The 12,931-nt window shown below is 39.1% G+C and overlaps 1 protein-coding gene across 3 annotated transcripts in view; it reads left to right on the top strand.

The window, feature by feature from the left end:
- MINDY3 (MINDY lysine 48 deubiquitinase 3) overlaps window positions 1-12,931 on the top strand; it is an 80,379-nt gene that overhangs the window by 38,281 nt on the left and 29,167 nt on the right. For all 3 annotated transcript variants that reach the window (XM_015473997.3, NM_001076107.1, XM_059892718.1), the window contains 2 exons: window positions 872-942; window positions 6,072-6,152. In XM_015473997.3, coding sequence (XP_015329483.1) covers window positions 872-942; window positions 6,072-6,152 — 152 coding nt within the window. The remainder of the gene's footprint in view (window positions 1-871; window positions 943-6,071; window positions 6,153-12,931) is intronic.

Genomic DNA, 12,931 nt, shown 5'->3' with positions numbered 1-12,931 from the left:
CAGGAGGAGAAGGGGACGACAGAGGATGAGATGGCTGGATGGCATCACTGACTCTATGGACGTGAGTCTGAGTGAACTCCGGGAGTTGGTGATGGACAGGGAGGCCTGGTGTGCTGCGATTCATGGGGTCGCAAAGAGTCGGACACGACTGAGCGACTGAACTGACTCACTGACACTAACACAGTGAACAGATGCTCTTAACACCACTGTAAGATGTGTGTGTTCATCTAAACAAAGAGCACAAGTTTTCTCATCTGTCTCCTTTGATAAGCTCTTAGCCTTTGTAAGGGTTTCCCTCGTAGCTCAGTGGGTAAAGAGTCTGCCTGCAATGTAGGAGACCTGGGTTCAATCCCTGGGTTGGAAGATTCCCTGGAGAAGGGAATGGCTACCCACTCCAGTATTCTTGCCTGGAGAATCCCATGGACAGAGGAGCCTAGTGGACTACATACAGCCCATGGGGTCGCAAAGAGTCAGACACAACTGAGCGACTAACACTAGCCTTTGTAAAGCAGGTACTGTGTTCTGTTCTTCATTATTTCCACAGTCTTAAGCTGCTGCTTGTGTTTATTTAGAGGAGAAAGGGAAGGTATCAAATGTCTATCAAAAGTTAACATTGAATATAAAGTTTTATAAATGCATTTAATGTACATACAAAGGCTCTATTACCTAATCTATTGGTATTTTATAATGAATAGGACTATCACGGTGACTTGATGTGAACTCTTAACAGTAAATATATGCTAGACTTTTAAGGTACAATTTTGGGTAAAAGTTTTGGTGTAGAACATATATATGTATGTGTACATATGTATTTATATTGAAGTACTTTTCAGATCTGTATGCTAATGCATTGCTGACTTTTTTGTTGCAGAACTTCTTGGTATACATGAACAAGCTGCTGTAGGATTCTTAACACTCATGGAAGCTTTAAGATACTGTAAAGTAAGTTGATTTTTAAGGTCCTTTGAATGGTTTTTATTCACTTGTCCACTGTTACAGAGAGCATTTTTCTCCTATGACAGCATATTTTAGTTTACTGCTGATAGTGTATACTCTCAATTCCTTTTTCATCACCCTTTCTGAACTGACAGGCTTATCAAGGATAGAGTTAAGCTGGCCGATCATGCTGAGTTTCCTATTTTTTTAGGCTCATTCCTTTTGAGGGTCAGAGGCAGAACCCACTTTGAAATAATTTATGAAAACAGATATCCATTATTGAATATAAATAAAGCTTTTGATAAACTGAGGGGAGAGAATGTCCTATTTGATCTTCCATACTAACAATATGTTTCACTGAAACAACTGGTAATATTTTGTCAGGCATAGTAAAACAATTAGCTAAATGCCTGAAATTCTAACTTTTGTCTATTTCATCTGAAAAATGATTTCACACTAAAAGTAGAAAGACCCAAGCATTTCACAGCATTAAACTCTTAACACATGTGCTAGGATTAGAAGCTACCATGAAGTTCTCACTTTTTGATACATATCTCACTACTTTTCCTGCATAATCTGAAATTACTATGGATATTCCAAATAGTTTTAAATGGAGTTTAAATCATTAATGATTTGCATTTAATAAGATGTTCTGATTTTGCAAAAAGAAGTAGATCTCCTATTCTTTTCCAGTTTAGAATGGTGGTTCCATAGCAGTGGTTCTAGTGGTGGTGATTATTTTTAGTAACAGTAACAGTCCTTTCCTGCCTGCCTGCCTGCCTTCCTCATCTTCCTCATCCTCCATCCCCTCCCTTCCTCTCCTTCCTCTATTTCCTTTCTTTTTTACTAGACAACATTCGCCTTTCATGACAACACTTGCACAGGGATGATATGGACATGATGATCAAATGACTTCATCCTGCCTTTATTCATTAATAGTAATTGTCCTGTCAAACAGTAGTAACTCTTACATTTTTAGTGACTTCAGTTACACAAGCTAAAGCTATCCTGAGGCAGTCTAGCAACCAGGGAATAAAGCTGTGTCTCCTCCCCAACACATCCACAAACAACCATTCATATTCCCAAAAGTGTGACTGTGTATGCACATAAAAAAATGACGACTAGATAGAGATAATGGGTGTTAATTAGCTTGATTGTGGTGATCTTTTTACAGTATATACATGTATTAAAACATCAAGTTGTCCACCTTAAATATGTTGTTTTTGTATGTCAAAGATACTTCAATGAAGCTGTTTTCTAAAAAGTGCACGGTGTGTGTTTTGCAGGAGGATAGAGAGTGAAGGTGATATGTTCTGAAATCTTCACCCTGTGGCCTTAAGGCCCTGATGGTCTGGATTCTCTGTCCTCCAGCCACACTGTCTCTTGTCAGTTCTTCATACGTGCCAAGCCCTTACCTTCCCTGGGTTGGAAAGATCCCCTGGAGAAGGAAATGGCAACCCATTCCGGTTTTCTTGCCGGGAAATCCCATGGACAGAGGGACCTAGGTGGGCTGCAGTCCACGGGATTGCAGAGAGTCAGTCATGACTTAGCGACTAAACAACAAGCCCTTACCTGATGAATCTTTATACTTCTTTCATTTCTGCCTGGAATACTCCAGCTGAATGGATCACTCCTCTCTCCTTCAAGCCCTAACTCAGATGGTACCTTAAGGGCCTTTTCCTGGACCATTTCCCACTGACTCTTTTCACATTTTTTTGTAGGAATAATCACTTTGTAATGACCTTTTTTGTTGGCTTAGTTATCTTTTTTTTTTTTTTTTAATCTTGAATTTTTCTATTGCCCTTAATGGAATATTAACTCTATGAAAGCAGTCACATTGTCTTTCTGGGTACATATTAGATGCTCAGTAAACATTTGTTGAATGAATGAGCAGACAGTTTCACCACAATGGTGAGCTCTTCTAAATATGCACATTTGATTTTCTTTAACAGTTAGGTAGAACAGAGGAATGTTTGTTTTCTGCCTAAGATCATAGTGGGAAGTCATTAGCTGCTGTATAGTCTCCTGTTACCCCAGTATTACTGCCTTAGTACTGCCCTAGTATTACCGGTCTAGTGTTCTAGCAGTATTGGTGGTGTTTTCTAGGGTTTAAAGATATTTCTTATGGTAGGATACAGCACACAGATGCTCAGATAGATGAAAGGCAGAACACTTCTGTTACTTACAGCTGTAAACAAGAGAAAGCTCCAAGACAGGGCCAGGGAGAGAAGGAGACCTGTAGACAAGGCACTAGTAGACTGCAGGCCTGAGAGCAGCTTCCTTATGGGAACTGGTGTGGAGTTGGCTGGGGGGCCGTGCAAGCCATGCCTGGCCCCACTGTGGGCTGGCTGGTTTGAATAGATTCAGTGGGCTCTGGGGCTTGGGAGTCATCCCTTGTCTGGTACCGGGCTCCAAGGCGATTAGGGCCATGCATGGTGGCCTGGAGTGTGGGAGACATATCAGGGAGGTTTGGACTTCATCAGCTGCCTTTTTTAAAGGAAGCTGACGAGCCCCTAGTGAGGACCTCGAAACTAAGTGAAGATAAGCATTTACAAAAGAAGAAAAATAAAACTCTTACACTGTGGTGCTCATCTGTATATAATTATAGCTGTCCTTCTGAAAAAATATGTATACTTGGAATTATATACTTTTTATCAAACATTTAGAGAAACAGCAGTAAGGAAATAATTGTGTTGTTAATGGATTTTGTGTCTGAATGTTTTCCTTTTCTTTGATAGTGTAGCAAATTGCCCTTTAGAGTTAAAATGATCAATTTCATATTACTTTTATCATATGCATTCATTAAGACAAAGGAAACAGTCTCTCTCTGGCTCTCTGGCTCTCTTTCTCTCTCCCTGTCTCCAGCTCCTGTGTGCATGTGTCTATGAGAGTGTACTGAGATGAAAGGTTGACTCTGAGTGCTTTGGGGTGTGCACTTTAAAAAAAAAAGTAGATATAGAACTCCGATGCCATAAAATTCACCATTTTAAAGTATATAATTCAGTGGGTTTTTTTGTGTATTCACAAGCCTCTGCCATCATGACCACTATCTAATTTCAGTACATTTCCTCACTCCAAGATCCTCTACACGCTTTAGCTGTCATTTCCTCATTCCTTGCCAGCCACTGGCGCCTTTTTGACGCTGAAGCTTTGCCTCTTCTGGATAGTTCATCTAAATGGAATCGAACAGTATGTGGCCTTTCATGTCTGGCGGCTTCTTTCACTTAGCATAATGTTTCCATTGTTCATTCCTGTGTATTAGTACTTAATTTCTTTTTTATGACCAAATAATATTCTTTTGTATGATTTATCAATTTATATCAATTTTGTTTTTCTCTTTAGTAGTTGATGGACATTTAGATTGTTTCTGATTTTTGACTCTTATGAATAATACTGCTATGAACATTAATATATAATACTAACATAATAATGTATAATACTACTGTGAACATGAGTGTTTTGTGGACATGGTGCTGTTTCTCTTGGGTGTGTACCCAGGAATGAAATTACTTGATCACATGGTATCTGCATAATTTTTGGAGGAACTGGCGAACTGTTTTCCAAAGGGGGGGTGCACTATTTATGCCCTTTCAATTTATTTATTTTTATTATTACAAAACACTGCATGAGTTCAGCATTCATTTACCCTTTGATGCCACTGTATATAATTTTATCCTCATTTTTTTTTACTTCTACCTTAACACACACACACGCTTACACACTGATACATGCCCACTTTTTCTAGAAGAGGAATTAAACAATGTCTAAACTTTGCATCACAAGAGGTAGCATGATGTAATGGAGAGCTGCCACATTATGTGTCAGAAAACATGAGTTTTAATTCCGACTCTCTGCTAGTTAGCTGTTTGAATTCAGACCAGGCACTGATCCTGTGTATCTTCTGGTTTCCTTATGTAGAATGGACGGACTTGGCCGAAAACCTCTGAAATCCCTCAATTCTGAATCTCTGATAAGCTTTGTCTTCTCCTTTTCCTTTTACTGTTATCTTCTGTATTGTCCTCAGATCACCCTTCCTCCTCTACTGGTTGTTCATTGTGATTAGCACATCCAGCTCATGTCTCCCATCACAGATCAAAAAATAGTTTTACTCTCCCACTGCCCTCCTAATGGTCACAATAAGGTGGTTGAAAACAGGACACCATGGCGAGGCTTTTGGCCGCTCAGTGATGAATAGTTGACCCTGACTGACCGCTGCAAGTAGCCACTTGGGATTTCCCAGCTCCAGTGGGGGTTGGGGGGCGGGTGAAGGCCTGTGTGAGAAAAGAAAACTCAGCAAATGTAATTGGTAAGGTTACTTGTTTTTCAGAGTCCTTGTCCATCTAACAGTGTGAGTGACTGATGTGAACATGGTCAGATTTCACAAGTCAGTTTTTCACCTGTTGAATTTTAAGCTTGCTTTTTCTCTGTCACACAAAAATGATACCCTTAAATTTTCGGTGCTATTGTTTTTATAGGTTAAGTGTGTAACCTTGGAGGCAGGCTATAACATATAACTTTTTAATGTATTTTAGAGAGAATTAATATTGTGTAACTTTGAACTTACTTCCTGCCATAAAGAATCAAGTGAAGGATTCTTTACTATTCCTAGATGGAAGTATGTATTTTGCTTTAGAGAGTCTATTTATTATATTGCTCTAAGTTCTTTGAAGACAGGATGTTCTTAAGGCTTTTTCTCTTATTTATTCATGTATCTACTCACTTGTTAATTTATGATTATTTTCCTGATAAAGTAATTATCATCAGATTTATAGTTTTAGAGTTTGAAGTACCAAGCTGAAATTCCTAGAAGTGGCCTAAATTTTATCTAAGATTTTCAGTGAGACATGAGAATGATTCTTAGGGTTACACTAATTTCTTTTTTGCTGTGTTAAATCTGTATTATTATTATTATTATTCTAGTGGAATGATGCAGTATAAGCTTTGCCCTGACAGTCTTTATAACACTCATTTTTACATTTAACGTTTGACCTTTATGGGTAAGGCATTCTGGCACAATCCCATTATTCCATTTAAATATGAATTAGGCACTTTAGTGATGCTTCAAGCATTTGTTGGTAAATATTTAACAGGCAATATAAAATTTTCTTTTACTTATTTTACTACCTTTGTTCTAGGTTGGCTCTTACTTGAAATCTCCAAAATTCCCTATTTGGATTGTTGGCAGTGAAACTCACCTGACCGTGTTTTTTGCCAAGGTATGCTTTGCAGGATCTCTTTGTTGTTGTTTTTAAGTTTGACATCAGGCAAACAGGTAATATTACATCCATATTTAGTTTGAATCTTTATACAGAGTTCAGTGGATTGTTTCAAAATCTAAAAAAGCAATACTAAAGGATCATACTGCTTATACGATTGTCCTGCTCTAGTTTTGGGATCATTTCAGTCAAGTCTGTCATGATTTAGTTATAATTTCTTTATCGTTACCAACTTTACAAGTTTGACTTCTGATTTTTTTCAGAAATCACTGTGTTATGGTGAAAATAATTGAAATTAAATGTTTTGAGTTACTATTTTCTAGAGGATAAAAATCTAATTTATGTGATATAAAATAGTTTTAGTTACAACATCTAGGAAAATATTTTGAAATTTATTAATAGTTCAATGATTTAGAATTCAGTTGCTCTTTTAGGATGGAATATTTCCACCGTTTTAGTATATATAGTATAACAATATCGAACTAGGTTAAATCCATTTGAATGTGTTTAAAATTTTTGCCCCCAGAAAAGTGTTGCTAAATCCAAGGCTTTATAATCTTTCTCTTCCCACAATTGACTGGTTTAGAGCTTTGAATTCAGAAGCCTTTGTTACCATCCCAGCCTTGCCACTTCCAACATGGCTCAGCCTCTTCGCCCATGTCTTTAAAATAGGATTTAGAAATAGGATCTTGTTCTTAGGATTGTTGTCAGGCTTAAATATAAAACATTTAGCAGAACCTAGTACATGTTAAATGCCCAGTAAATCTTAGCTGTCATCATCGTCATCATCATTGCCTTTTTCATTATTCTGGTATGCCTGCATAGACGTGCTAGATGTTGGACTAAAGGGAGAAAATAAAGAATTCTATTTTTGATGTTTCTTAATCCTGTTGCACTTTGCTGATCACTCTGCGTGCTCTTTCAGCTTGTACTTGTTAGTGTTCTTTATTTGTGTCTGTTGTAAGAAGTATGAATTATATAAATTGTACTAAAGACTAAACTGACAGTGCTAGGTTTAGTGGATCTGTTTCATTATTTATTACTGTATTTTTATTGTGCTGGCAAACATCCAGCAAGTGGTTTTAGTGGCAGATACAGGCTTAACCTTTCCTTACAGGGAAAGCTATAAATACAATTGAAAAGTACAGATCTTACTGATTTGTTGTATTTCATCTGACAGCTTTTGCTGTTCATTTCCCTCCTGAAGTAGAGAGGAAGACGTTAAAAGCAAGTGTAACCTGCAGAAACTAAACACCTAATTCCCTGACTGAAGATTTCATCATTTGACTAATTTTAGTGTCAAGTGTTATAAATTTCCAGAAAAGGAAAACAGTTCCAGTTCACATACAGAAATGTGTTTTCAAGTCAGTTATTATTTTTATCACAGCCCTATTCTTTAGCGTTAGGAAAACTATTAAATTCTATGAAATATAAAAGACAGATAAAATGTGGTTTTTAATTTTAACTTTTTATTTTGTATTGGAGTATATAGTTGATTAACAATGTTGTGATAGTTTCAGGGGCACAGCAAAGGGACTCAGCCATACATATACATGTATCCACTCTCCCCAAAACTCCCCTCCCATCCAGGCTGCCGCATAGCATTGAGTAGAGTTTCCTATGGACCTACAGAGTTTCCTGTAGGACCAAGGTCCTACAGTAGAACCTTGAAGATAAAACTATTTTAAATCTTAAATTTTATGAGTGATATTTAAGAAATGATTTTGTTGTCAAAATAGCAGAAAAGATTTCATGGGAGATTAATACAAGCAACAGTGTCGGTTGAGCTATGTAACAGTGCAGACATTCTGTTTTCAAGCATTGATATCAGGTATGTCGAGAGTGTCGTGGGAGTACGCACCATTCTGTGAAATACACACTGCCCCCTACCTGTCCTGGTTTGCTTTGTTGTTGCCAATGAAGTTCCCTTTGTCATTCCCAAGATGCACAGTTGTTCCCCTCAAGCCTTTTGTCTCATGGCTCCTGGTCAGTAGTGAGCCTTGTGTGGGGCAGGGACTCTCATTGATTTTCTTATCCACAGACCTCAGCCACATGCAGTGAAGAGTTGAATTGGACTCATGAGGTACATATATAGAGAAAAAACAAAGACCCCTGCAACACCCGTTGTATGTAGGCCTCAAAACACACTCAGTGTACACTGTGGAAATCAGTCAAGATTTTTCAACCTTTGTTTGTTTTTGGCTGCGTTGGGTCTTCGTTTCTACATGTTGCTTTTTCTGGTTGGGATGAGTTGGGGTCACCCTTCGTTGGGGTACGCCGGCTTTGATTGCAGTGGCTTCTCTCGTTGTGGAGCCCAGGCTCTAGAGCACAGGCTGAGTTGCCCCACAGCATGTGGGGTCTTCCTGGATCAGGGATTCAACCCATGTCCCCTGCGTTGGCAGGTGGATTCTTAACCACTGCACCACCAGGGAAGTCCAGTCAAGGTTTTGAATCTGTCTTCATTTATATACATCCTCAAAGCTACTAATAATCCTAATAGGAAAGTGCATGTAAATTTAAAGTGATTATAGAAGTTTATGTTAAGATTTTAGGTTCTTCTGCTGTTAGAAATCATTCAATTTGTATATTTCAAATACCTTATCTCTCTTTTAGAACTCTTAATTAAATTTTGTGCTAATTGTTTTTACACTTACCTTTGTGTAGTTTAGTTGCTCAGTCGTGTCCGACTCTCTGCGACCTCATGGACTGCAGCACTCCAGGCTTCCCTGTCCATCAAAGTATAGGGAATTCATTAGTTTCATGAATAAAGCCTTTGCACAAATTTCCCACATTTAGGTTCCAGTGACATTTATATCTTGTAAAAATGTTTTTTCATGACTCACTCTGAAGCCTCTTAAAAGCATGGTACTTCTTTTTCAGTGAATTTTAGAGCAATTGAATTTGGATTGCTTGCACATGGTATCTTTAAAAAGTTACATGTAAAGAATTTTTCCCTTTGAAATAAACTGTTACAAAGCTGGAAGAACATGTAAATGGTAAATGATATTAATAATGTGCTCAGTCTCTGTTGTGTCCGACTCCTTGCAACCCCATGGACTGCAGCCCGCCAGCTCCTCTGTCCATGGGGATTCTCCAGGCAAGAATACTGGAGTGGGTTACCATGCCCTCTTCCAGGGAATCTTCCCAACCCAGGGATGGAACAAACCTAGGTCTCCTGTATTATAGGTAGATTCTTTACCATCTGAGCCACCAGGGAAGCCCAGTATTAATAACACTTGATAATATTTACTGGGTCCAAATTTAAATTTTTCAAAATTTTATTCATGTAGTGTTTGCCATTTAGGTAATATTGTAAACTTTGTTGGTTTTTACATTACAATAAGATCTGTTATTTGATCATACTTTCTTGGATATTTATATATTTGAGTAAGTGATTTTGGCAGTGAATTTATTTTTGTTATTGTTTTTGATTTGTTTTTGGTAGGTTTATTCACTCGTATGTTCCTAACCTGAAATAACACAATTTCCCCTCTGTCTCCCTCCCCCAAAACTTAAAGAGAATATTGATACCTTTTTCTACAAAACCTGTTTGTCAGGAAAAGTATTTTGTGTACGCTGACTTCTTTGTACTGATTATGATGAAATACTATTTAAAAAGCATGTTTTAAGGTCATGATTTTAAAGGCAGTCTGTAATTTGGCATTGTGTTGGGTTGGCCAGAAAGTTTGTTAGGCTTTTCCATAAGCTGTTACAGGAAACCCAAATGAATTTTTTGGCCAACCCAATAAAATGCCTTTGAAAAGCAATAGACTTTCTCATGTGACTTATACACTGGGAGTGATTATAGTCGCAGTTCTCTTCATTTACGTATGTACCCATTTCTTACATATTTACAGGGTTTATTTACTATGTGCCTGGCATTATGCCAGGTGCTGTGAATACAGTGGTGAGGAAAAAATAGATTAGGCGCCTGTTATGGATGTGTGCATTCTCATGGAGGAGGCATTAATCAAAGAGTCACACTTAAAAAATTAAAGCTGTGATGGGTGCTGACAAAGCACAGGTCTCTAAAGGTAGATTAGAGGAAGATTAGGGATGTCTCCTTGAGGAATTGATGTTGAAAATGAGCCCTGAGGCATCAGTAAAATTAAGCTACAGGGAAAGGGAAAAAAGCAGTTCCCACAGGGAAAATAGTTGGAGCAAGCAAATCACTGCAGAAGAAAGGACTGTGGTGCGAACAGCTGAAAGAGAAGGGGAGCCCTGAGGCTTGGAGGTGGGGGCAGGAGGAAGCTGCAAAGGTAGACAGCCTGTGCACGCTCTTCTAAGAGTAAGGGCAGCCACTGGAGTTTAAAAATCGGTGCTGGGAGTAGTTTGAGGGAGAGATAGGAAGGAAGGGAACAGGACTAAAAGTACATTTTGAAAAAACTCACTCTGGCTAACTGTAGAAAGCAGACACTGAAGGGTATCCTAGGGACTAGATAAACAAGACTCCTGTAGACTTCCTGATGAGCAAAAGGTAGTTTGATCCAAGGTATCAACGGTAGACATGGATAGACGTACAGCTGATCTTTGAACAATGTGGATTTGAACTGATTTTACATAGATTTTTTTTTCATTAGTAAATACTACACAATTTCTGGTTGGGTGGATCTCCAGTTGGTTGAATCTGTGGATACAGAACCACAGATACGGAGGAACTGTGAATACACAGGGCCAATTTTAAGTTTCCTGTGAGTTTTTGACTGTGCTGAGGGTCCGTGTCCCCAACCCCTGCATTGTTCAAGGATCAACTGTATACAAATTTGAGAGATTTATTCCTGAGTTGACAGAACTTGGTGATAGATTGAGATAGGTGAGGAGTGAGAAGTCTAATGAGATGTGTGTTTTTAATAGACCGTAGACCCTCAGAAAACTCCACAGCTTTGCGCTTGTCAAATGCAGCTACTCATGGTTAAGGCCATTTATTTTTCTTTGGCTACATTGACAAGGTCAAGATATTGCAGTGAAACGGCCCAGCCAAAATAACCCCACAGTGAGGTTTACAAGGCCTGCCCACACAGACAGTGCTTTTTAGTCTCTCACATATTAAAAGACCACCAAGGATCATGAGACATTTGAGAAATGTTAATGTGAAAAACAGAAATCAGAACAAATAGGGAAAAGGAGCTCAAAAGATTAGAGATAATGTAGGACAATGAAGGCATCAAAAGAAAATTGCAAAAAACCAAGAACCATAAGAGAATTTACGATGAACTCCATGAAACTATTGAAGCCGTGAGGAAAGGACATTTGAAGGACAGAAGAGAAACCGAAAACTTCCTGAAAGAACTGAAAGACAGATTGGAGAATGCTCTGCCCTAGGTCGTGGCAGTAGTTTCCTAACTGACGAGCATGCTGTTGCCCTTCATGGAGCTTAATAGCTTCTCAATTCAGCAATAGAATGAGCCTATTAAATGGAGTCACTTCATGTCATTGGCTCCCTTTTCACTAAGAGTAAAAGCCAGTGTCCTTAGAGTGACCCCCTCAGCCCTCCCTCGGCTCATCAGACTCCCCAGCGCCCTATAAGCGTGTTTCTTGCTCCTCTCCCCTCCTGTCTTGCTTGGCCACAGTGGCTTTTCCTGTACCTCCAACGGGAAACAAGCCCTCCACCCCTGCTCTTGCCTTTAGGATCTTGGAGTGGACGTCTGTATCAAGGATTCCTCCCTACCTTCATGTCGTGCATGGCAATCCGAGCGCAGGTTGGAAAACAATCTCCAGACATGGAGCATTTCAGAAGGGAGTGACTTTATTATTAAGAACAAAGAGCTGAGATAATGAGGGCACTGTGAGCACAGTGGGCTGACCACCTGGCAGACCAGGGAGAGCTGACTTAGAATCGTGGGCCTGTCAAGAGAGAGCCGACCCCTTTCGTGGGTTAGTAGTCAGTTTCTGTAGCCTCAAGACAAAATTCTTGCTGAAAGGGTGGCATTAGGTGATTGGTTAGGGTGCTATAGGGTGAGTACTTGAGTGGGCATTTTTACCAGGGAACTGGCTGGTAAGGATGTGAGGACTCATGGCAATGGTTGCTATGGGGCTCAGTCAGTTCTGGGAGATGACCTTGGTGGGGGACTCTATGGCCTTAGTACAAGGCCTCACACCTGTGACCTTGGTATGGAACTCTATACTTCAGATCAGAATTCAAGTGTCAGTTTCTTAGTGAGGCCTTCCCTAGGACCCTTTATAAAAATCTCAGTCCTCCTCCCTTTTCATTAACAGTCTCTCTCCCACTTATTTTCAAAATAGATATTTTTTAACTGAGGTAAAATTCATGTAACAAAATTAACCATATTTGGCACATTTCACAATATTGTGTAGCCATCACCTGTTATCTAGTACTAAAACATATTCATCACCCTGAAGTAAAACCCCAGATCTATTTAGCAGTTACTCCCTATTCTTCCTGCCTGGAATCCTGGCAGCCACCAGTTTGATTTCGGTCTCGATGAATTTCCCTGTACTGGATATTTCATATAAATGAATCATACAGCATATCACCTTTTGTGTCTTGAGGCTTATCCTTATGTTAGCCTGTCTCAGCGCTTCAGCCCTCTTCTGAAAGAATGATCCTCCACTGTGTGCATGTCACACAGTGTGTCCACTCATCAGTGGATGTGTGGTTTGTTTCTGCCTGGGGTTACGGTGAATAGTACTGTAGTGAACATTGCTACACAAGGACCTGTTTGAGTCCCTGTTCTCAATTCTTTTGGGAGTTTGGTATCAATCTAGAACTGGAATTGCTGGGTTATATGGCAGTTTTATGTTTTAATTTTTGGGGAAAT

The sequence above is a fragment of the Bos taurus genome, chromosome 13, assembly GCF_002263795.3.
Source record: "Bos taurus isolate L1 Dominette 01449 registration number 42190680 breed Hereford chromosome 13, ARS-UCD2.0, whole genome shotgun sequence".
In the NCBI taxonomy this organism is placed as follows: Eukaryota; Metazoa; Chordata; class Mammalia; order Artiodactyla; family Bovidae; genus Bos; species Bos taurus.
Note: the sequence above shows the minus strand (reverse complement) of the source record. Positions and strands in the feature narration are given on the sequence as shown.